General features: G+C 37.1%; 1 protein-coding gene across 1 annotated transcript in view; it reads right to left on the bottom strand.

The window, feature by feature from the left end:
- Positions 1 to 8347: 8347 nt before the first annotated feature.
- The window catches only part of LOC104470848 (serine/threonine-protein kinase ULK4-like), a gene marked incomplete at its 3' end in the record, with an annotated part of 42184 nt that continues 23287 nt past the window's right edge, over positions 8348 to 27244 (bottom strand). Inside the window, exons 5-7 of the mRNA XM_010085921.1 lie at positions 17297 to 17463; positions 15604 to 15702; positions 8348 to 8533 (exon numbers count right to left, since the gene is read on the bottom strand). Of these exons, the coding sequence (XP_010084223.1) occupies positions 8348 to 8533; positions 15604 to 15702; positions 17297 to 17463 (452 nt within the window). The remainder of the gene's footprint in view (positions 8534 to 15603; positions 15703 to 17296; positions 17464 to 27244) is intronic.

The raw sequence follows: 27244 nt of genomic DNA, 5'->3' as shown, positions 1-27244 counted from the left end.
CATTACGTGAATATACCCCCATTTATATTGCAAATACATAAACTGTACTGATGGTTTAAAATGACAAAAGAGGGCCCTGATCTTTATAAACAATTATTTTTATGCTTTATGTAAGCTGGTTATTTTATCAAGTAAGCTAAAAATGACCTTTTATAGTATTTAAATACTGGTAGCACTTTGAAGAAAAGTAGTGGTATAAGGATGTGTTAATATACTAATTTCCACAGGAATTACTCTATTGTACAAGATTAACTTGTTTTTGTTTTTTAACTCTAATCTGCTTTGTCTAGACCATTGCCTTATTGAGAATAAGCAACACAAAGCTCCTCACTGAAGGGTCTTAGTTAAAAGTTTAGGGCTGACTAAATGCTGCCTTACCAGTAATCTCTGGAGAGCTGCTCTGCTCCAGCGCTCAGGGTTAACAGCACTGGGAAATCCTGCCTTCAGCTCTCCCCAAGCCCACCGCAGGAAAAACCTCTGCCTGGGGGACAGGTAGAGAGTCCCAAGCCAGCACTTCCCTGGAAACAACGGCATCTCCCATGGAAAGCCACAAAGGAAGTGTTCAGTTACAGTGAACACAAGGTATTCTGCCTTGATTATTTCTTTTTTTTTTAGTGACAAAATGGGACAATAGTAAATTGCAATTACAAATCATGCAATTAGTTTAAATTATTAGTCTCGTGGACCCCACAGTTTAGTAGACATACCTCATATATGTATCTCACATCATGTCGACATGGCAGATTTTTACACAAGCATTTTGTCTAGCACAGGTAGGGGCAGGTTTTGATATCAAATATCTTCTTTTGATGAAGTTCTAATACACAATAAGTCCATTCATTACAATTACAAAGGACTTACAGCATGAAGATCAGATTCTCATCCACAAAGTGCAATATTACCCACTATGGAGCATACAATTTTGACTTTTCAACGTACACAGGGCTTATACTCTACAACAGTTCTCTTGCAATTAAGTACCCCAGTATATTTCCTTAAAAAAAAGAATTTTAAATTGCTGGAGCTATTTGATACTATAAAATTATATGCATCTGTTGATCCATTTCTAAATGACCACTGCATATTACTGGAAGAAGTACTCTTTTATTGATACTAAAGGATGTAGGCAATCATCTGCTTTTGACACGACCAAGGATTGAGTGTCAACTTCATTGCTCCTGAAATGCCCCTTGAAAGGTCTAAAAAAGCAAGCTGCATGAACAGAGTAGAGCTGGTGTACAAATGATGAGATATTCCTCTGCTGCATCATACGAACTCATCAACTGGGCATTGCATCCCAGAGAAAGCATCTGCTATGTGAAATTTAGGACAGTAATTCACAGGCCATAGAACATTGCAGCACCACAAATTAAATTTGTTATAAATTTATAATGATGTTCATATGAAAACATTATGTTTTAATAGTTTAAAGAAGTGACAGCACTGGGCACTTTATAAATGTTTAACTAGTAGAGTCTTCATAATTTAAAATGCAGAGGTTTCATCACTGAAGATGCTGGATTGAATCACTGTTTGGGCCGGGGGGGGGGGGTCAGTTACTGTAGAAATCTACTGCAAGTCTAACCTCAATGCACACAAATGCTATTTTTAAACAAAACCTTGTTTCAGAACACTTCCATGAATCATAGATTCATCTGAAATCGTGCAGCACCATGTTCACAATGCCCAGATATGGTTATCATTGCCAGGGATGAGTATGTGAGTATGGGCTCTCTGTTGGTGAGCTTTAAAAGGATGCGCTTACTGTCAATGAATATGTCAACCAACCATTAGATGGATGAAATATCCAGGGTTAGTAATATGAGTTTGCAAAAAGTCCCAGTAAACCTGGTTTCCACGTGTACCTGTATCTTATCTTCAACGTGGGCAACCAAAATCTTTCAAAGTTCTTTTAGTTCCTGGTAATGGCCTCACATGAAGACTATATGAAGACTAAGGATTTTGAAATACTCCTGTGGCCATAACAATTTAAATTTGGAATCAAATGATGATGCCTTTTCATTAACAATCAGGAACACCTAGTTAAATTCCAATTCCTGCTTGCATAGAACTGAACACCGCCGAAGGATCTATTTTGTACGGGATGGTCATCTTTGTGTCAAATTATTTCCCGTTCAGGAGAGTCCCTTTCAGACAACTCCTTGAGCTTATTTTGAAGACAAGAAATAAGTTGGATTGTTCTCTGGAGCAAGAAATTACTTTTTACTGTGCTGGCACTGAGCATACCACAATGAGGTCCTCTACAGGCACTAATGCAGTTCAGTCACCGAGTGGGACAACTCCATATAGGATTTGCTAGCAAAGCAAGTGTTTGTCTACATGGTGGGAATACTAGACAAAGGATCATGTGCTCTCCTCAATACGGAAAAAGCACTTCACAATTACAGCAAAAACACCAACAGCCAATGAGCCATTGCAGAGATGTAAATGTATGAAACCAAACAGCACCTCTAGATTAAGATAACCATGGTTATTCCAGACATATCACCAGCTGCAGAAAGGTACGACCTAAACCACATCAAAAGTTACAAGTTACAAGTCCGAATAATTATTCCCTTAATGAAAAGCCTCCAAGCTACACAAACTCCTGTATAACCCCCAAAATGGCAACTTAATTGCATAAAAAAATTCCTCACCATCTGACTTTATGTATTACTACTAAATGTTCTGCTTTTACCACAGGTTATATGAGGCCCAGTATTTTTAATAGAATAGGCTTGTGGAGTCCAGTGACCAGCTGAAAAAAAAAAAAAGAATCTCAGCTTAGATCCGATTAAAAAGAAAATCAGTTCTCACAGTAGTTAAGAATTTCTTGACACTCTGAGTTGAGAATACGCCAAGTCACATACAAAAAGAAAACATGCTATATTTACAGTTATACATACCCAGGGATACAAACTATACCAGATAAAGTGCATTAGAGGAAGTATAGCCAGAGAAGCACAAAATTCATCCAGCAGAAGAGGATTCTGACGCAGCCAGAAATAAGTGAACCCATAAGCCTAGACAAATTTATTGAGATTTAAATATTTGCCTTTTCTATGAGAAGAAATAAGCAGAGCATTCCTGTGCTACCTAGTGCTTTGGGTCAAAAAATAGTGAAGTTTTCTGCAGTCTGGTATCAGCCACAGAACTTCTGGGCAGGATCAAAAGTGACAAGATAGGGGAATACAAGAATTCCAGGGACTGCAGCAGTGATTGAGACCTACCCATGGATACTTGTTCTGTTTAATTTCATAAGACAGAAGGAATAGTCCTGGAAAGAATCCCCTCAGTATATAGCTTTACAATGCTGCGTTTAAGAATTTTGACCAACTGAAATATGTAAAATTCAAAGAGGTAAATGAAGAGGAAGGCTAATCAGAAACAGAAAAGGCTGATTAAAATGCTTTCCACACTCTAACCACGTGTGTAAATCTAAATAACCAAAATATCCTTCCGTCTCCTCCAGCAAAAACCATAGGATGAACATGTCAAAAAAGGAGAAAGTTAAAGACAGGGCTAACATATTGTACTACTTCTCAGCATCCTGAAAACACGCCACAAGTTACACAAAGTATAAATGAGCACGAATTTAGCCTTTCACAAGCTATATAAGCCAGGCACCCAGATCATACACATGCACATGCCTCTAAGGTGAAACAGTGTCTAACCATTTCAGATGAAAAATGAAAAATCTTATCAGACCTATACAGTGAAAATTTGTGTCCTGGATGTCAATACACATAATGTAATTAGTCAAGTTAAAATTAACCACGTACACTACCATAAAGAATGCCATGGGATCCCAAATGATAATCAACTACAGTATCCCTTCTCACATCTGGATATCCTAAGTATTACTGGACGTACAAATAACATTTTCATACAGTATTTCAAAAAAAGTGCTTTTTGAAAAATTGATTCTTAATATCAAGTAAATAATTCTAAACTTAATAAGCCACATTTTAGGATGTGGTATTGCTTGTAGAATGCCTGAGAACAAACTGGGATATTACTAAGTTTCACCTATTCAAAAATCACTTTCATTGACGAAATGTTTTCCTTCTTAGTGCTGCTGCACATGATTTACTAAGCTTAAAAAAAATTCCATCAGGGTTTAATGATGCAAGTACAATATTTCCTTTCCATGAGAATTTGGTAGACCCCATAGGAGATTACAAACTGGACACAAAGTTCCAAATACAGCTTAAGTGAGATTTTCTTTAAAAAAATTCCAAATTACTGAGATAAATTAACCAATATTGACTCAATTCTCTGTTCAGTAAACAACAGAAGTACAGCACAGGGGCTGTGCCACAAGAGAACCATGCCCGCTGAATGCTGAATTTGTTTAAATTACACTATACTAGCTCTCTTTAAATCACTGTTTAATTGTTGTTTAAATTGTATTAGAGTTGCTGTGATCAGCTGCATTCACCTTCTGAGTAATTTAAACCAGTTTTTCTTAACTCTTCCCTGTAAACTCAATATATTGCTTCTTGACCAAAGGGAAGGGCCTGGCTCAGCAATCCCAACTCACAACTATCCCTGTTGACTGCTGATATTCATCAGGGACATTGCATTGCGTGTCATTAGATTTTATTTCAGTCAAACCATATGCAAATTCAACAAGCTATACTTAACAGCTTACTTTGCAAATAGATGAAAACCCAGAAGTGGAGGAGGAGGAGAGACCTCCGCTCCCCGGCTGCCCCTGAGGATGAGGCAATTCCCCCTCCCCCCTTTCTTTCCATGTATCGGGATTTGCAGGGCCTGGAAGTGCTGATTAGCTTTTTCTTCCTGGGGGGAATCTGAAGTTGTTTGTGTCTAATTATATGCTTCACCCTAACCAAGGACATCACTCTGTTAGACTGAAGCCAGCAGAAGATGGCCTGTAGAGAAGGGATGCAGGCTTGGTGACAACCTGAAAATAAGAGACTAACAGTAATGAAGGACAGAAATTGTTCATATAAGGGTCATCTGGATTTTAAAAAGATATGTCATTTAAGGAGAACATATATAACAGCATGTGCATTTACAGTGAGTATACCTATACATGTCAGCAACCCACAAATATCGTATTCACAACCTAACAAGCATCTCTGTTATAAAGTTATTCCTTAGAGCAACAGAATCTTATGGATTACCTTAGGCATTAATGAAATTAATTACAGGCATGCTTCAAAGACTCAGGCTAGGAGAAAGCTGCATAAGTTTTTCTCCAGCTAACCTGCGGCACAAGCACCTCCTTGTGGTGTTGAACTCTGAGCTGACGCTGTAAAAGAGAATCTATCTGAAAAATCTCCTGGGATTTTGCTTCACCTTCTTTGAGGGAAGCTCCCTGCAGATGTGCTTGCAGGAGCAAATCTCCAGCAAGCCATTCGACTCGGAGAGGGATTGCAGAATTGCCACCCTAAATCAAACATTTGTGCTGCCCAGACTGTACATCTCTTCAAGCTCTAAATGTCTTTCCCCATCATGCACCATCAGTGACCAATATGAGAACCTAATCTGGTAACCATCCCAGTAAAAATATATATATGCATATTTTAATATACAAACACACAACTGTCAATTCAAAAGATGTGAACTCAGCACATCTCTGTATATCAACTCTATCAACCTGAGTTTTAATCTACATGACAGAAATCCTTCGGGACCCATGGCTTGAGTGATATTTTAGACACAGTGACCAGTGGTTTGCCAGGCTTTGGTTACTGGAAACAGGACAGTAAATCTGCCTGCAAGTACATGGAGATGCCGTAGCTGTGGCCCAAACCGTCAGGGAGAGCAAATTAGCGTTCAACAGTCCTACAATTAAATTAATGAAAGTGATGGACCTTTGCCACAGCTCAAGTATCATCATTTGAGCATTAACATCTTTACTCTGCAGCTTAATACAATTTGAGAAATCCCCCACAGGGTACCTGACATGCAGGTGACATTCTAAATGTCTTAGCAGCTCACAAATAAAAGGATGAACAACTTTTTGACAGCCAAGATATGCAAATTAGTGAAAGGGAGGTTCTAGAAAGACGATCGGAAGGAAAAAAAAGCATGATTTAGGTAAAATTTAAATATACTTTCTGACAAGTACTTAAGGTAAAAGTCACAGAACACAAGTTCCCTCTCCACCGTGAGCACAGAATCGCCTGTTAAAGCTTGATGCTTATTCATTTTTCTCAGAGAATTTTTTCCTTATTACTAGATGGAATATAGGGGGTCTTCTCTTCTTTTGAAAGCTGAAACATCTTATTTTTCAGCAGCCAGTTGTAATCCCACAGTGATTACATGACGTGCTTTAAACTGATGACCGAAACTGAGACACCCGTCTCCATTGACTCATGGGAGTCATACGAAACACCTGGATACAGATTAACTGGTCACACTGCTATGCCTTTTCCTTATTTCCAGAAATACATGTTCTAAAGGCACCTATAGCATAAACACATTGAATTATTTTTATATATTCCTGTCTTATATAAGCAATACCCATGCCCGTAACAACAAAGTTATGCGACCACAGACTGGAAAGATGCTCTAGACAAGCACTGATTGTCAAGGATGGAAATTGGTACACTTAAATCATCCTTCTATTAAAATACGGCTCCAGTATTAAAAAAAAAAAAAAAAAAAAAAAAAAAAAAAAAAAAAGAAAGAAAGAAAGCCACTGCTCTAGGCTTCCAAATTCAGCATGAACAGTTGATGTGGACTGAATCTTTCTTAAATAGGTATGATTATATTTCAGTGTCTTTTGTGATTATGACAATTTTGACAAGATAATTATCTCATCGGAACAGGACTTTTTAAGGTTTAGAGAAATAATGTAAGATTTATTAAATAACCTGTCAAATTATCTATGAACCCTGCTTTCAAAAGAAATCCTATGATCTCATTAAAATAATTACAGAAAATCTATGCCTGATACTATAAATAACAAGTACTAGTATCACTGTTGTAGAAGGGAGAGATCTAAAAGTACAGGAACTTGCAAGATTCAGAAGTTGATAGCATAGCTTTGTTCTCTTGAGATAATCAGCCGAAGTTTCTGTGTTAAATACCCTGCACGCTAGGGCAGCTTTTGTATCACAGTCTTCAAAATGGAGGGAAAGGAAACAAGTCTGCAGCTACGCTAAAATCAAATAATCTAGATATGTACATTGCAGCATTATTTCTCTTTTCTCGCACTTTATTGCCTCTCTTCTCTCTTTACTTTTGGGGAAAAGCAAAACCAGTTCTAGGCAGCACAATAACTGTTGTCAAGAACAAGAGAAATTCTGAATTTTAAACATGAGTTCAATTTTATTTTTATATATTTGTGCTTCTTTTAGGGAGAGATAGGACTGAGCACAACTGGGAAGAAGGGTATGGTGTTTACTCTCCTGTGATGTAAATACAGCAGGCAGGAGAAAGAGGACAAGAACAGCTCTGAAAGCTCTCCAAAAAGGGTTGCTTCCTCTTAACTCTAAGTAGGATGGCTCCTGGTGCCGTTGATGATGGCCTTACTCTAGTAGCTAGCACAGCACTTGCAAAATTCAAGTGTCTTTTGCCTCTTCCACTGGGGAAGCGACCCTCTTTTAATGGAAAACTCTCGCTGTTGGAGAGTAAAGGGTGAAGTAATCAACCAACGCAAGGTGACAATGCAGGCAAAGCTTCTTATCAAGACACTTCAAGATCAAAACCATGCTATTATCTGATAGAACATTACAGATACAGAAGGTTTTCCACCAAAGCTACCTGAAAGACACAAGACTGCTGTCATGCCACCATGTCAGAGCATGACAAAACTGAAACACCAACTCGTCAATAACATCACCAGCCTGAGTCCCTGCACCATGATTCCTACTGATCGGCATTTTGCATGACAACCACTCCAGCAGAAGTGGTCCCTATCGCTCGGTGAGAACAAGGAGTCAACAGCCTACGCACAAATCAATGTCAAGTACAAAATGGCATTTTATTTACGGGGAAATCAAGTACCGTGTTTCTGAACAGTTATTTAATGTTACAAGGTTAGTTCTTTCCAAAGGCATTCAGAAAATTGTTCTAATACTTCAGAAAGCTGAAGTACTAAACAAATATATGAATAACATGAGTTATTTAAACAGCTGAACAGTTAACTGAAATAGGAGAAATCCAGCCATCATTTTGTAAGAGGTTTTAAGTGTAGAAGGCTATCTTCTCCAGAGAGGTTAACTGACATTTAAAGACATGAAGTTTAACTTCACATATTTTCTTTTGAAAAGTCTTTTTTTTACTTTAAGAGGGAAAAAAACAGCCAAAAAATTATCCAGTGATATAAAAGAAACAAATATACTTTTAAAACATTCAGAAGCCAACTCACCAGTCTCTTTACAATTCTCAACAGCAGCTTCAGTTGTCGTGTATCTTTTTTGGAGTTCAGCACTTCAGCAAAGCTGTCCATGTTTTCTGGAGACATGCTCTCCTGACTGTTCCCTCCATACAGCTGGACCAGCAACGATAAGCACTGCGAGGCACTCTCATATATTTCAGTATCTTCACTGGGAAGCTAAAAATGAACAAAAAAATGAACAAACAAAAATCAAATTCCAATTTCAGGAAACTTGCATATGACTGGGGACTGGGAAGGGTATGAACATTTGCATTGTGCCAGGAAATAATAATTTCTAGTTAATTGACTCAAAACTACATTAAACTAAGCTTAATAAAGTGATGAAAATATAATTAAAATATATCTGTTCTTAAGCTGCAGTATAACAATGTCTCCACTACGATTCTATGAAATAGCCTATCGCTAGAGACATCATATGAGCACTGAAAATGCTGCTCCCAACTCTGTTATTTTCGGGCAGTATATTTTGCTTTAAATAGAAGTAGTAACAACAGAAAGTATCATTATAGTCATGATGTCTAATCTTCTGCATAATGCACACCATAAAACTTCATTTAATTATTTCTAAATCAAGTCTACGGCTTCTGGCTGAGGCAGAGTACAGGCTATCTGTCTATTTAATGCATTTTAAGCAGTTCTGTTAGGAGGTACATTTTGCAGACTTTAAATATTTTCCTGAATTCCAGCTTTTCTACACTCCTTTGAAGAGCAGACATTGGAGCAGGGCCTAGCAATGGGATGGAAAAACTTTACTGGGAAGCAAAATTATGGAAACAATGTGGGGGCATGACTAATAACCATCTTTAAATGAGCTTCTGGTAGTATGACACTGCTATCCAAATGATTTATATCTTTCCTGAAAGCACAATATGGAAATAACAAGCAGAGATACGATATTATGCCTGCATTTGGCACTGTTGGAACGACAACAGGAATGCAATGCCCAGTTTTAGTGCACAGTTCACAAAAGCGAGTGAAAGAATCCTAGAGGCTTCTTGGGAATAGGCAAGAGGATGACAGATTGGAAAACAACAGCAGAAGACTGAAGGAATTCAATGTCTATAGCTTATCATAGAGAGGGGTAAAGAGCACTTGATCATGTTCTCTCAGTTACACGTGAAAAAGTAGGCTGAGGACAGGTTAATTCCTTTACCTGAAAAATGACTGGTAAGAGATGATGGCTCCAAACTTTATCTAAAACAATTCAGATTACAAGGAAGATACTATTTTGAGATCGTTTTTTCTTTCTTTCATTAACAAGAGTGATTAACTGCTGAGACAAGTTCCTTAGAACTGAGACAGATATAAATTGCCTGTAATGGAGAGTATCACGGTTTTGTTTTTTTTTTTTCTTTCTTCTAAAAAAATACAAAACTCTTTACTTAAATGAGGAATTAATTTAGGAAAGTCCTATGTCTTGTGTAATTTAAGATCCTATACTAAATGATTACAATAGCCTCTTCTGGCCTTACAGTCTATGAACTGAACAAAATATACCAGTGGTGGTCTTAACCAATAAGGTATAGAAGTATACTCACTCCTACTCAGATCTTTAATACCAAAAATACTATTTAAATACAAAGAAGCTAGATTAAAGTACAGTTAACAGACTATCCTTACTGACAATAAAAAGGAAACAATTTATATAACCTGCCCAACCATTTATTTATTATGCCCAACCATTTCAACAATGATTACTTATTTAATCTGAAGGATGAACTTCCCAAGTTTTTTTCATTTTAAGAAAACCCACACAGTTACTTTAAAGCAATCTGGGAACATATCATCAGACACATACTCCTTAAATATTCAAGAAGCAGTTCCCCAGGGATCTGCATGCAAATACAATTCTGTTTTCCATTAGCTTCATAGAGCTGGCTGTTTAACACATACTGAACTGAGATGTAAGCTCTGAGTACATAGCCCCAAGACATATCACATCCCATTTGACCTAATGCTATGCAAGTGACAGGACCACAGCAGCTACCTCTTCCCAGTTTTGCTGTATGGTTTTTCTTCATTCCCATCTAAATGTCATCTGATTGTCTCCTTTCCAACATCCATAATTATCTAATAACATCATCAACATAAATAGCAAGGCTAAAAAGGAGTAAAAACAAATAGTAACAAGCTTTATAGCTCCTTTTATATCTTCAACCCTTATCAAGTAAAAAAAAAAAAAAAATCCACTGATCTCACTGGGGGCTTTGAGCTGACTTGTATTTCCTTCACTGAAAACAGAATGTTATTAGATAAAGGAAGAAAAAATTAAACTACTTTAACATATCCCTTATCTCTTTTAAAAGCAGCACTCTAACCTACAGTTTGTTACTAGGCCAGTGCAGACAGGTATGTCAACCACAAATGCCAACAAAGTCCTCCATCGCCTGTCACACTTCAGGCTCTTGTGCTCCTCTCCTTCACCAGAGATCGTTGGAGCTTCAGTGCTGTCTAGAGCTTGGGAAGCAAGGTGCTGTCATCCTGGGAAACTGCAGGATAAAAAAATAACAGCTTGGGTCTTGGGTGAATAGGAGAACAATTTTTAAGAGTGTAATTACTCTGAAGTGGATGAGAATCCTTGGCCTACAGTCTAACTGGTCAATAATTAAGGTGGAAGAGAAACTCTCAGCACCATCCCTATGCAAGTACATCCATATCAGCATTTTTCTCTATAACTCTCCCCATTTTGCAGTTTCACTGCTGACAAGTAGGGATCTAGATGTTGTAAACTGGTAACCTGAAATTTAACAACAGCTGACAGTCAGTGTTAGCACTTTCATTAATGGTTATAAAGAGTAGAGGATCTGAGGAAAATTATTGGTATGAACAAAAGCAATGACTGAAAATATAATAACAGTATTTGATCAGCCTTCTTCTCAGCACAAGTCCAAAACATATCCTCACGCTAGCTACTACGACGAAAGTTAACTCTGTCCAAGCCAAAACCAAGACATTCTGAAAATACAGAAAACCAAGGAATGAAAATTCAGCTTTCAAGTAAATAATATCTTACATCTAATAAGAACAGCAAAGCTAGAATGACATTGCTCAACAATGAATACAGATGGATGGTTCATCTCTTAATCAGCTGATACAGTGTTCTGATTATTTTTCTAATAACAATTCCATCTGACATGAAGAAGTATATTTCAAGTCTTTCAAATGCATTTACAGTTTTTCATGACAGCAGCTATTTAAGTTTTTCTTCTTTCAGGAGAGGAGAAACCCATGAAAAACTAGAGTTCTAACTCTTTAAGAAAATATCTGCCCCTTAATATTTCATAATTACACGAAAAAACTCCAGTGGCCTTTCCTTTCTTTTTCCTGTATCAGCCTTAGAGGGGGTTATGAATTCAGCTCTTCAGCAAGGTAGCAAGGTTAGCACTCCTCCTCCTTGCAATTGTTAATATTCTGGACTAGCATACGGCTTGAAGAAAATCCAGCACTTTAAAATAAATTACTGAACAGCTGAAGTCACAATTTTTGCCATTCTCTAACTCTGAACTGTAGACTTATTTTTCACTTCAAAATTTTACAATAGTGCCTCATGACAAGACTGTTGTGCAATGAAGATTTTTTGTATTACTTTTTACTTAATTTTTATGCCCATGTTACAACTCCCTGTAAACAGGCTCATCACATAAAATCCAACTTCTCTTCCTTTCTAGATGGACCGTGCCCTGTGCATTTTAAGGTTGATGTGGTGAAGAGAAGGAAGTTTCCTGTTTTTACACATCTCTGTTTCTTCAGTCTGTTGTCAGAAATGCCTTCATTCTGAATGGAGCTGCAGTGAGTTCGTGAATTGCAAACCATTGCAAGAACCGTGTGATCGCTTGAGCTGAAGTGGCAGTTTTCACACCGTTGGAGTTGCTACAGCATCTAATTTGAGAGCCACAGTGAAACTGTCTGGATTACCCAGAGGGGACACTATTTCAGTGCATTAATGAGGTTATGCACAAAGAGAGTTTATTACAAGAAGAGATAGATGTTCATTAGATCAGGAATATGATTACGGAATGTGCCGTTAAGGAAGCACCATTGGGGACTATAGGGAAGACGATTTTGCAAACTTTAAACAAAACGTAAAAGCAAAACATCATTATTAAATCTGGTAACTTTACTATGCCATTCTTATTAGTAAATAAGCACAGTTTTAAATGAAAAAAAAATACTATATTTTGGCTTAGGCCAAAATTGTCATCCTCCTACTTAAGTGAAAATATTTACAATACCTTATATTTTCAGTTCATTTTAAGCTAGCCTAACTGCTGAGAAACCTAATCCCCATTCTGAAATTCTGTGCTTGTGATAATACATTCTTATTTCCTCTGGTGTGTTTTTGTTTGGGTTATTTTTGTGGGTTTGTTTGAAGAATACAGAGCTACCCTAAAAAACAACAAACACAATTCACAGATAACATTTCACATACACTAAGAATACACAATACAATACAGGAAATGAACATGTGTCTTTTCACCCTGACCACAGGACTGTCTGTATTTCTAAGAAACATGAAATAAAGTTCTACAATCTCCAGGATTATCATTCCTCTGCAGTCATTTTCATCATTCATCGGCAAATACTTTCATGTGCTCTGAAAGTGAAGTCAGGGCACAGCTCTAGAGCCAGTGCAACGCAGAGACAGAAAGCACCCAGGGGAGATCACCTCATTCAGCCATGTGCACTGAGGCTTCATGTTCATCCTCTTCATGTTTGCACATGATTAACTGGTCTTTCAAAAGTCATACAGAGCACAGCAATCAGCTGCAAATTTTACCAGTAATGCTATAATGAAGAAGCCTACCACCAGAAGACAAGAAAAGTTCTCTCCCAGCAGCCTACATAAAAGACTGGAAGATCTACACCTCAGATCTAAATCTAGGATCTACAGAGAAATGAAACTGGATTTTATAGGTATTGGAAGGTTTCTGAAAGTTTCTGAAAGGTTTCTGAAAATCTACACTCAAATGATTTAAAAAGTAAGTAAATATTTTTTCTTCCCTGTATAATAGTACATCAAAAAAGTAGAAGATATAAAATATCTTCTATAATTGCTGGAAGTTTCAGTATAATAATCAAATTACATTTATATTCAAGCAGAGAAACACTACACAATAATGCTAAGTGTAATTATCTTTTAAACACAAAGCTGCCAAGCAGAAGACTAAATGCTCAATTTATTTTCCTCTTATTGATCAATTAAGGGCAGATTGACCGTGGGATTAAATATTGAATTCTCCACATTCGTAGTGTTGGCTGCACGACAGAATTTGTAATTATTTCTTCTTTTGCATTTTTAAAAACCCTGAAGTTTCATTGACATGCAATCTTGGTTTTCTACACTTGCTTTGCCATGCCCTAAGTGATAGGCTAAATCACAATCACAGAAGGGAAAACTGATTCTGAGGTTTTGATGTCTTTCAAGTTTAACTCACATTGATCTTTGAGGGATTATGAAGAGAGATAAACATGTAGAACTTCAGGAAAATAAATAACTAGACAAGTCAATGGGGCATGGAACAATCATCTGCTTGAGGGACATACATGTCAATGTGGGAAAGCAATTATTCAAAGTGATGTAAGAAACTATAAATAAGGTAAGATAGGTAGAAATAGCAAGGCAGAGAAAATAATTTTAACTCAATATCTTTAAGTGGTGATAGTTAGTTCAGAACTTCAGACCTCCATTATCTCCAGAAATAAAGTTCATAAAGAGCTGGATGCCTCTAAACAGTAAGAAAGTGTCCTGTAGCCACCCAGCTCAGTGAAAACAGAGAACTACTCTTGGCAGCTCCGCAGAACTTAAGCTTAGGTAGAGTCTTTCTGAGGGGTAGGGAGTGTATGCACCAAGAGACCCACTAGATTTCATGTAGAATCTATTCCTTTTTAAAGAAATCAGAACATAAAACATTTTAAACATTTAAGTGGATGATAAATGTTGAAATTATTATTCCATTGTTCAAGCTCTTCCAACCTTAACAGGAAATGTTTCATACAGCAATGAGTAAAGGATATAAACAAACCTAGCTGAAATAACTTTCACACATCCAATCAAGCACAGGTATGTAAAGAACACCACATACAAATTACAAGAGAAAAATCCCTCACTTCTACAAAACCTTTAACAAAATTCAAAAAAGGAAGCAGCACCAATGGTCTTTACTCTTTACCTGTATGTTGAAACCAGATTTTAAATAAGCATTTGAAACATACCAGAATCTGTACAAATACAGAACAAAGCAAAATCTAGTGGTAACTTGCAGCCATGCTTCTAAAATACGAGGGCAAGTCAGAATCTAACCAGTACACACTAGCTATACAATTATCCTATCCTTTAATTAAAAACTTATAAAAGCCTTCCAGGTGGCACAGGCTGAGTTCAGCTTGGCCTCTAATTTTCTGTTCTTTAGAGAGGTAATGGCATTTAAATTTATGACTAGTTTCACTTTAAAGGAACATTTGCATCTCTTCATGTCTTACTATTTATCATATATAGTGATCAAAAACATTAATAGAAAATAAATTAAGAGAATTGATAAAGATGAAATATTATATAACTGAAATTAAGTCACTTTGGTTTAGGTCATTAAGTGAAGATTTCCAAAAAGCTTTTGTCAATAGCTGGTTAAAATAAATCCAAAGGAATACTTAGAAACAAGTATAAACCCAAAACTTAATAAAAAAGGAATCACACCCTTCCCCAAATCAGAAGATGACAGCCAGTGCTAAAGTTAGTAAAAGAATCACAGGTTTTCATATCATGATACTTCTGAAAACCTATATTTAAATATTTCTGAGAAAAACTTGTAAGGCCCAAAATCAAGAAAATAAAATTAAAAGTCATCACTCACTGCAAACTAATTTTAAGTTTGCTGACTTTTCTAATGATAGCAGTACTCGTTTCAAATGTTGAATAGCATCCTTTCCCTATGCAGTGATCAGAAGGGGATAAAATTTGGCTATCTGTACATACCCCAACTGAGAAGCTGCAGCCTGTCCCTTGTCCCACTTATATGCTTGGGACAGACCTAATCCAATGTCACTTGTAACCTTCAAGTCACCACGACCTGTAATTTCTTAAAAATTGTTAGTCCTTCCTTTTGTACTAGATGGGAGCTTATAAAACAATGAAAAACTAGCAAACAAAGTTCTAACACTTTGAATTCCGTTGAATAATTCCAACTTCAACAACATTTCCATAGGCTTACAAACAAGCAAATTCTCACCAGTTGAATGAGCAGGCTAATTAGGTCCGTCAGGGGTTTATTGATAAGCAGAAGGTCCTCAGCAGCCTGCGTGTCCCCTCCTGTGCCAGATTTCTGTGCCTTAATAAGATGAGAAAAAAAAAAAAAGCAGCCTTGGTGACTGTTCCGGTACAAGAAACAAATCAGGTCCATTAGGTGGTCAAAGTTTGACAGAGACTTGTACACTCTTTTCTTGTTAAGTATTCCTGGGCTCCCAATGAGCAATTACACTCCCTGTGTCTGGAACAAAAAGCACAAAGCAAAAGGGACTAACGCTGTCATGGCCATTCTGCACAGGCTGAATATACCGACCTACATGGTAGATATTTCATGATAGCATTTCTTCAGCAAAATGCTATCAACTGTATATGCAAAAGATATCTCTAAAGCCATAAATGTTTTATGTATTTGTATTCTCTTTCAATGTGACATGCTGTTTTAATAGTAATCTTCAACTATTTTTCTCCTTTACCAGGAACAATTTTCAGTGCAACTCAAACCAGGAAAATCAAGGTGACTGAAAAGTTAGGACTCTCAGCAATAATGTCCAATTTTGTCCTTCTGACTTGCTTTGCATCCCAAAATATTAATACTATATTATAACAACTTATTTTTTAAATAAGAATAATTAAATCCTTCAGTGACAAAAGTCTGTGATATGATCTGTTACTACTTGTAATTCTGACCATTGTCATCCCCCCTCATCAAAACACACTGCATCCTAGACAGCGTAATTTATGACCCATCCCTGCCTCAGACGCCAGAAAGATCTGCTTGCAGGATTGTTTCATTTGACTTCATTATCTTGCAGCAGCTTTGGACCATGACTCTATGCAGTCTAGCTGCTAGAGGAAAATGTAAACATTTTATCTACAGAACACATTTAAATTTTTTCTTTTTTGTACTGTGTTTCATTTAAAGCTCAATCCTAAAACCATCATCCAAGTGTAACACTTAAGATTTTTTGTTTGATTAAGGGAACACAGGAGCAAGTCCCCTGAGATGAGACACTATTGCTGCAGCTCCGCTGTTGATACTGATGAGTTGAAAGGATAAAGCCTTTTTCTGGAAAGAATTTCAAAAGAAAAGAGATCTGAAGAGCTGTTTCTCCAGGTAATAATATATCCCCTCACTGAGACTCACCACCATGACCTGGAATGCTGAAGTCCAAGAAGGTCAAGAAGACCAAAAAAACTGAGTGTTTCTATTAATCAAGAAAGGGAAGTAAGCCACCTTCACTTCAGCAAAAATTACAACTGTTTCTTCTGGTTAGTGTTTGGATAAGAAGAAAGACATTCTCCATCAGGGATGTTTGACTGCTTTCTTTAACTCTTATATATTTAATGTCTTTGAAAAGACAATGAACAATATCAGTAAAGAAATTATACTTTCTATATATATATAAGGTATACACACTACACCATGCTTAAACCTACATGAAGTCACTCAACAGAGTCCACTTCTCAAATCAAGATTGCTAAATACTTTCAGCTACTGGGGATCACCTGGGGAACATATGATGAAACCACTCCAAAACAGTTACGCAAATTCATCTGAACTTTTGTACCACTTCCATTAAAAGACAAGTACTTAGACCACAGAGAGCAAACTCTTGAATTAAGTTATCTAAAAAATTGCTTAAGATGGTGATGACCCCAGGAAATAAACTCCATACCTGCAAAGTCTGGCGTACGATGTTTGCTGTGTACATCAGCATGCAGTGCAAAATGTCAAGCAAGGACAGAAGCAGTGCATTTGCTGTCTCGGTGCTGCTTTTATCATCTGTCTCCAAGTACAGAGTCACAGTTTCTATTAGGAGATCACAGACGTGATGAGCCAGTCCTATATAGAAAGTGAGACAAAAGAAAGAAATAGACTATCAGGAAGAGAACACCGTGGAAGGCAGTCCAGTTAAAAATAATAGATTAGCATAAAAACAAATTCTACATACATTATGAATATTTATTAAATTTCCTCTTTGTCTCCATTATTATAATTTTCTCTTCTGTTTAGAACAGCTCATAAAAGAGAGCTAAACTGACACAATCAATTCTGCAAACTGCGTGGAAAATTACATAACAATTCATTAAATAAAGACATACTATGAATCCTAAACTTTGCTGTAGCATGCTGGGACACAACACTCCTGGGCACAAAAATTAAGCAATTTCTCCAGGCTGTTACAAAATTACATGTCAAGGTTGGAGCCTAAAGTTTTTTTTTCTTAACTGGTCTGCCAGATACAACCTTACTCAGATGCTTTAATTGTAGAATCAAACAGTGTTGCGCTTAACGTAAAATATATTCAGAAGAACACTATAAATTAAATACCAAAGACTGCACCATAAACGCTACTAATATTTGTTTGACTGGTGGTAGTAAAAAGCTTCCTGAAAATACTTTCCTGTCTTGAAGCTTTTTTTTCAGCTGCTTTGGAACTTTAATAACATCATCTCCCATAGCTTGCTTAACCCACAAATCAATTCACATATTAGAAAAAATATAATCCATTTCAAGGCAACATCAATTAAATTCAGAATTTTTCTTGTTTTCAAATACAAAGTGACTGAGTTCATTATATTTGATCTTAATCTTTTTCTTTCACCTTACAAACATTATTGTGTTTGTAAACTATCTGCTTTTAAACTGGCGATTAGTCATCCTGGGACTTTGGTGGGTGTACATCTGCAGTAAAACTGTAGTATATCAGCTTCTAGTCCCCATGACTGTCAAAAATGAAGTATTTCACTGATTTTACTGAATTAAAAAGACTCCTTTTATAAGTTCTCCTTTAAAAAGTAATTATATGTATTTTTACAAACATCAGTACAAGATTAAAGTGAGACACTGTAGAACACAATATGTAATTACACCACTCGGCTCTTGAGAGCAGTCACATCTGTGGGGTGCTGAACTATTTTTGCTTTGAAAGCTGCCCCGTCAATTAACTGAACTTCCATGAACTATTTCCCTCCCCTGTTAACCATCTTTATTACTTTCCTCAGGAAATTAAATACAAAAACATTCATTTAGAACACAGTTATGGGTCAGGATTATTAAGATTTGCACTATTCTTATCTCTCACATCTTTTTGTGCTTTCTATGATTACTAGCATTATTCTTCCACAACAGTTTGATTGATGGACTGCGGCTCAGGCTAAGCTTTGAATTTCCTGGGGTTTTATCTACCTAATCCAAACTCTCAAAATTAATCAATCTAATCTCACACATTTAATTTCCTTCTTTTTTTTTTTTTTTTTAAAGTACAGTTTCTGCTGCAGTTCTGGAGGCTTCATACCAAAATGAGACAGCACGCAGAGCCATATTTAAAGTGATGTAACCAACATCCACCAAGAAGAAAACAAACAGACATAATTGTACATCTACCCAATACAAAATTTGTGGTTATTCTATGCCTTTTTTCAGAAGGCTAAATTAGAATAAGCCTAAGAAAACACTCCAGTAGAAGTTGGTCCCTATCAAAGCAAGGTTTGCAGAATTGCCTGCAGGGATATGTCCAAGAACACTCGGTTTCTCCCTGTGTATGACCATAAAACCCACAGCCACGTCCAAATGAAGGAGTCATCCCTCGTATTTCTAGCTGGCTTACATATAAGCCTTCAGATAGCAATTTGGAGATTAATGCTCACAAGACCTCTTTTAAAAGTTCAAATTCTGAAGAAAAATAAGGCAAAACTTTTCTTTTTATTAGAACTATTGTGTTTATAAAATAACATAACTGGAATTAAACAAATAACGTGTTCTAATTGCGGTTCAAGACTCATTAGATATTTTAGAAGGATTGCGTCTAAAATTCCCAGTCAGTTTCCTAGCATTTGACAAACCCAGCAGAGTATTTTGTCTGCCCAGAGACGCCTGCAATGAACTGAACATGTCGCTGAGAGCACTTTATGAATGCGGACTGTGATGACTATGCTTGTGTTTTACAAATCTCTTCACAAGATAAAAGGAGCCTTTTGGCCCATGCTACAGCTCATCGGACAATGTGCCATGGTACCTTCTGGAATGAAAGCTGAGCTATTTTATTCTCACCTATTAGCAAGATGGATAAAGGAAAAGAAATCTTCACTTCCAAATCACATGTAACATCAAAGGACAGCCTAGGAAGCAATCTTCTAGGCGATCCTTTCATGCCTACCAGCAATTAGAGCATTCAACAAGCCTGCCTGCTTCCAGCCAAAGAAAACGTTCGAGCAGGTGCACGTCCCCCAAACAATGCCACCGCACAGCCCACAGCAACACCCTCAGCCTGGCAAAAAGGTTCCTCTTTGCTCCTTTCTCCACGCGGCTCTCTGGAGAGCTGTTTTTCCCATTTGTACCACACCTACACAACCAACTCCCCAGGGATATTACCCAATTCACTAGACTTTTCTTCCTTCTTTTTCTTAGAGTGGACCTGCTTGGGTTTTTTGTGGTTTTGGTTTTTTTTAAGACTCAATAACGTATTAGGAACTAGAAATTATACTGCCAGACTTCCTAGAAAACATATTCCATAATATTTTTAATGTGAATGATAAAACTTAGAAATACTGCTCAGAAGAAACACAAGACTGTGGTCTGATAGATTCTTTCTCAGAGGAATTAGCTCCACAGTACCTGAACACTTCAGATAATCCATCATGTCATAAAGATTCTTCATAAAACCTTATTTACCTCCATAAACCTGGGATTTAACTTGCATCCTTTGCATCAACAGCCCTACTACTCAAGGTTTACTCTTTTGAAGAACTGAAAATAAACAACATAAAACAGTGGTTTCTTTAGGGCAATGGCATTTTTAAAAGAGGCTCATGGGTTTTATTGTTATTTTGTTTATTATTTGTTACTGTTCATGGTTTAGGAACTATTTGTGTTAGTACTATACTACTGTTGAGAGAAGAATAAACTAGGACATAAAATTAACTCACTATTGATTTCAAGATTTTATGAGTTATGAATGCCAGATCAAATAGAAAGAAAACAACAGGGCTGCTGAACATATGAACTGCATGACTTATGCCCTGAAAATTATTTTCTATTCGGATCCTAAAAACTAATAGCATCTAAAGAAGAAAATTTTGCACATATTGGATAGTCTATTCCAAGTACCGGGACAGTGACTGGATATTGCAGGTGATTAAGACCAAGAGGTGTTCAGAACAGCCAAATAAAAGTTAGAAAACCAAGTGGATTCTCTCATTAAAAAAAAAAAAAAAAAAAAAAAGAAGTATCTGAGGGTAATAAAACATAGTAAAAATGCAATTTGAACAATTTAGGAATAATAAAATCACATACTGTTGAATATTCTGGTCAATACAAATATAGTAAGATATAATTATAACAAATTATTCCAACAAGTCAAGACTGGTTGTTCTATATGAAAAGATGTGGTTAGAATGACATATACACAAGAGGAGTATCGCTGAAAGTTATAATTACAGGCCCCTTGGGAGCTCCTGACTTGCTGCTGCTTTTGGGAAAAAAAAAAAAAAAAAAAAAAGTAAAGAGCTTCCCATCTTGGAATCTCATTAAGGTTTCTGTGACAAAACTTCAACTGAATTCAAGTTGTGTCAGGTTGACTCAACCATACTATAATTAACTCTGCAAAGATATCCAAGCTGTTTGAAACTGAGTTCACAGCAGACGTGGGTTCATAGCATCAAAGTTCTGAAGGCAGGGGATTTAGTTCTAGACAAGATTTATTGAGATGGTCTCATTCCTGGGAGTATAACTCATTGAACATGAACACAAACTTGTTCAACAGGGATCGTATGGAGGATCAGAAGGTAACTTTCTTCCAAAAATAATTATAAGAGCATCCAAATGATTTCTAGCTCTAGTAGAAAAAAAAAATCCAAAATTTATATGAGCAAATACTGCATAACTCTGGACTGTAATGATATTCGGGGGATCTGTTCCCAGCGGTGATAAGACATTAATAGCGTCTCATTTCAGCAGTCAGGTTTGATTTGTTTGGATACCATACCACTGGCACCACAGTCTCTAGAAATGCTCTCTGCTTCTTACATTCTACAAGTAACTGAGAAGAATTGGACATTACTACAAAATTAGTGTGACAGAAATGTAGGATACACTGAAGATGTACACACGAACTTTAAATGCCCATAGTAGGTGGCTTGTGGGAGTGGACACAAAAAGATGCATTTCTTTTAAAATTATTTATTCAGATTAAACGTTTTCTCTCCAGAGATGAAATGTAGTACCCAGTAGAGTTGTAAGATTCACTGCCAATTCTGTCTCTAATGCACATGTGAAGTACATATAACATTTATTGTTATATTTCAGGGTTATTACCCCTACAATTGTGTGGGAGCATGCATGCATGAGACAGAGAGAGGATGCTGTAGCAGATGCACTCGCTCTGACAAGGACCAGGGGCTTTAGGACCACGGTTACTGTGACTGGTGTCACATATACAGTCACTGGAAGATGGGGTCCCAAGCCATTAAGGGTCAACATGACCATCCATGACCACATATCGGATTCAACAAGGTCTTAAACGGAGCCCTGCTGGAGGGCAAGCTCGCTGTCTTTAGAGCAGTGGGGCTACGGTTAGGGACTCTCGCCTTAGGCTGGGACATGGCCTAAGGAAACCCCTCAAGGCTGAGAGTCCTCCCTTTTATTTGGGTCATCAGCTGCAGAACTTAAGAATTCCTAAGGCAGCGTGTAGCAGTTATTCCTAAGGGATATTTCTAACCAGTGGATTATTGGAGTCTTAAAGCCATTTCAGTTAAATTAGAGATAAATTTCAATTCATTATCAGTTTATCACCTCTTCCAAATTCCAGTGAATTTCTGGGACAAGCTGTGCTAGGCTGCTTTAAACCACTCACACGGGCAGCCTGTGATAATCCAGCTGATTTGGCTTGAAGCAGAGTCACACTCTCAAATGACCCTTCCAGCTGGAAGACCTGGGGAAGGATGGAGGTAATACAGTGACTTCACAGGGTATACATTTCAAATATTTCTGTCCCCAGCTGTGCATACATTAAACAACTAAATTGCATTCTTTTCATATGGATTTAAGCATTTTTGTTGATACGTCACTTGTGCAGTATTTGCAAGCACAACCTTCCATCACAAAAAAATTAAATAAACCAAGACTGTAATAAGATAAAATCACATTGTCTGACTATTATTGCTGTTAAGTAACCTTTATAATAGTTTTGCTGCTAGATATTTTTTCCCATATGCCAGAGACACATTAGAGATGATAGTCCACTTCATAAAGCACAGCAATTCTACAGCATGCTGTACTTCACGTCAGATCCTGATACACCCTGTTTCATCCCTTACAAGATGTCAACTAAAATAAAACCTTTAGGTTTTGTCAGACAGAAGTCAGATGATGCTTAGGAGATTCTCCAAAGAGACAGTTTAATGATCTGCATGAGGAACAAGAATAACTAACAGGATACCTCACTCTTTGAGAGGCAACAGTCTTTAAACCTCCTCTACAACTCGCCTGAGACATCAGCAGCTGTTGCTTCACAGGTACACGGAAGAACTTCTGCATTCATGTTGTGAATTAATATATAGTGTATCTTTTCTAGAAAAGGCTGCATGAAGTCCTCAAATTAATGTCAAAGATTACAGGGGAGGTTGGACTAGGTGACCTTAAAAGGTCCCTTCCAACCCAAACCATTCTATGATTCTAAGACTGTACTTTAAGGGAGAGGGACTTTGGAAGCAGGCTACAAAGTGGCGTCTGGATCTCTGCCAAGTAAAAGCAGCTCTGATGGGAAGACCAGAGGAATTAAGACCCATGAAACTGGACTGTCAACAAATTATGCAAGAATTGGAGAGAAGCTGCAAAAAGTAGATACCAGCAGTGAGAGATGTATTTAATTAAGTTTTCAAGACAAGCAATTTCACAGCAAGTAGAGATCAAACATTTTGCACAACTTGGCCTGCCAGAATCCTGCACGGAACTGGGACAGTGGGCTACAATTCTGTCTGGGAGACAGGGTCACAGGCGGCACGAACACCAGCCTGCTCGATAGAACTAAATTAGGAGGTTTGCATCTGCGTTCTCCTTATCTTGCTTGTGACTTTTGCTTGCCGTATAGACAAGATACCGACCCTAAACTGAACTTCTGATGTTGCTCTTTGAACCACATGCTCTCTGAACGTTCAACAACATTCAATGTAATTTCTGAAGAAAATGCACAGTAACAGCTCGTATGTGTTTTCCTTGTAAGACAAATAACGGCACAACCCCTCATTTTATGTCATTCTGGGTTGGATGATGGGATCAAAACATACAATACCCGACTGCATTTGAAAAGGACAGTTAATTCAGCAAAAATGTGTACTGGAAAGACTGTTGAGCCACCAAGGATAATTTTACTGTTTTTTCAACCTTTATATAATACACATGGGTGCAGTAGTTTTGTTGCCGTCCAGGGAAATAAGCCATATTTCATGGCTGTATCATTGGCTAAGGAGCTGTGCGTCACAATTTGGGCATGTTAGCTAGGAAATATGATCTTTTAAAAGTGTGAATAAATCCATTAACAACAGTTCACCAGATTTTTGCCAAGTCTCACAGGAACAGGGTTGAGAGGTTTTTGAGTAAGCAACCTGCAACGTGATAAGCAAAGAAAGAATGGCCCTCAGGAAAGACAAGACAAGTTGAACTAAATGGATGCAGGTGAACAAGAAGTTTCCATCCTTTTTTTCCTTATCTTCTCAAAAGGGGAGTATAATGGAGGGGAAAAAAAACATCTTCACAGTTTTTACAATCTCCCAAGACAGAAAAGAGCTTTAGACTTTATAAAGATACCCTATTTCTTCCCTTATTCATCTTAAAAATTCAGAGGCGAGCATATCTTTTTCCTCAGCCAACAAGAAGGAACAGCTAGCTGATGCAGTATCCTCTAGCAATATGGAGACATCTACGGGAACCTTTAAATCCTATTTATTAAACAAAGTTATTAAACACCCCCCCTCCCAACATTTATCAAGTTAGGGTCTCTTTAAATGAAAAGTTACACTGATTTGCTTAAAACTCAGATCTGAAATCCACCATGTCTGCTTGAGCACATAAAATGCACACAAAAATATAACTTCCTGTGTTTGGCAAAGCTAACAGTATTATAAAATTAGATGTTGAATAGCAAAATAAAACATTAAGCTATAAAGACTACATATAAATGGTATATTTTAGGTAAAATTTGAAAAAGAAAAAATATCTAGATGGAAAACCATGAATGTAACAGGAAAAGTTTCAAGTAATATAGACTACTACTTTGTGTTTGTGTACAAATTGGGACCTTCAAAAGGCTTTATAAATGTAAATAACTCCAGTTTCTCCATTATGATATAATACCTGTTCTGCTTTAAAGAGAAAATAATTTTAAAATTTAATTGTCCACAAACAGTTTAAAAAGATTTTGTGAGATGAACACATCTGTTCAGTCCACAATTTTCCTGAACATAACCTAGACTAAGAAAATACCTGGCTGTCTGGGAGCTCCAATAACTATTGAAAGCACCTAAAATGAAACAAAAACCCCAAACTATTCTGGAAACCAGTGAAAAAACACAGATTTCATTTATCTGTCCACTGCATAGATCGGGTCCTGCCAAAACTGGGGCTTGTTTTTAACAAAAGACTAAATGAACTTCCTTCAATAGGATCAAATAAGTGCATCTGAAGAAGCCTGTTATCTCTGTGACAGAGTAATGATTGATGTCATTTAATTTTGTGTACAGTATTTTGTAACTTTGCAGCTTTACACTTACCTCAAATTGGCAGTGATACATTGCTTCCATACTGAGACTGTTCTAGCAGCTGGAATAGAAAATAGGTCTACAGCTTGGGCATAGTGACTGTGTTCAAACTGGGTCTCTTTTCAAATATAGTTACAGTTTTCATTTCATCCCTTAATAGCATCTTTTAGCTGACTAATTATACCTGACAAGCTACACAGCTACACCATGATAATTAGATTTTAATGTATCATCTCTACAACCTTAACTAGTTGGTGTCATCAATAGTTAACTTGCAGCTAATATCATAGCTACACTTTTACCTAGTTATTAATTTTCTCTCAAACTGAATAAATCCACTAATCCTAACACACAGTTTGGGTTGCACTTCAGGGGAGTACTGGAATAATGTCTAACAATACTCCTCAAATTAGACTGGATGAAAAGAAGTGCCTACAACGAACGCAAGGATGACGGTCTCTAAAGGGGAGGAAAAACTATCACTTGTATGGATAAGTGGGTGAAAAGGAACATAAGGCTTTGCAGACTTTTTCCTTTTTCCCAGTCTTGGGTTTGTCATCAGGAAACCTTCAGCTATCCATATCCTCAAATACAAAATTGATGCCTTACATTTAAACACAACACTTTCATTTTCAAAGGAGTTTTCTGCTTCCAAACATTATCAGTCAGTGTATTTGCTCAGTCAAAACTTTAAGTCCTGGTTTTGTCTAGGAATTGGATAGGCATTAGAAGTGTCTTATGGCTTGTATATTAAAAATATATCAGTTTTGAAATTACTGTATTTATTGAACTAACTTCCCACCACTAAACTAAGCTGATCAGTTATATCATAATTTCTGCAGAGAGCCTGTCAGACTAGAATATCATGGAATTAAAAGGAACATTTTTTGTTCCTACTCTTCTCCATCAGCTAGATGTCAAAATGAGATATCTTGGGCGGTTTAATCGGGCAGCTATGCTGCAGAATGATCTGCTCGGCTGGCCACAGGGATGGTACGAGGAAGCCTACCCCAGGCACAGAGAAAGGTCAGCCCTCTTCTACAGCAGAGCACTAGCGAGACAAGATGCAACAACCCATTGAGCCTTTATTCACCTATTTTATCCTTTGAAGTCTTAGCACACATGCTGTGACATTTTGCGCCTTGTGGGTACAGCTCTCAACAACAACAGGCTAGGTTCTGCTTGAATGGCATAACTGTTTCTCCCAGCAATTACTGCTTCTATTTTCATCCTTTTCAGATGACTGTATTGTTAAATATCACAGGATGACACAGATTATGTTTTCTTCAAAGGCTTCACTACTACCATGCTATTTTGACATGATTCTCACTTATCTTTTCTGATACCAGAGTTCTAAGTTTACCCATGTGATGTTATACACTTCGACCTGAGCGACTGGCATTTTGGGTCAGAAAAACATATCTTAATACTGTTAAAAAAACATTCTGAACTTCACAACATCATAGAATAGCCTTCTCCAGGCTCAACCACTGCTGACTTCTCACAGAAGCTGTAACTCAAATGAACACAGTGACACAGGACTACTGTCTTTGGATGTTCATAGAGACATGGAGCTGAACTACTTACTAGAGGACTGAGAGACAGCTGGGAAAGGCTTCCATCCTGCACAGCAGAGGCTGGAAGGTGTACACTTCCTAACCAAAGGACTCTCCCCTCACATCCCAGTGATACAGGAGCAATATCTGCAACTCCTCAGGCACGATGATACCAGTCTGCCTGCATTTTTTCTCTATTTTAAAATTATTTCTTAGTTCACATTCTTTTAACTGAGAGCATTTTGTTTCTAAACATTGATTAAACACAGAAAAAAAAATGCATTTAGATTGCTAGCCATATTGATTTCCCTA

The sequence above is a fragment of the Pterocles gutturalis genome, unplaced genomic scaffold (assembly GCF_000699245.1).
Source record: "Pterocles gutturalis isolate BGI_N339 unplaced genomic scaffold, ASM69924v1 scaffold33960, whole genome shotgun sequence".
Classification (NCBI taxonomy): domain Eukaryota; kingdom Metazoa; phylum Chordata; class Aves; order Pterocliformes; family Pteroclidae; genus Pterocles; species Pterocles gutturalis.
The sequence above is the reverse complement of the archived record's forward strand: the minus strand, read 5'-3'. Positions and strand labels throughout refer to the sequence as shown.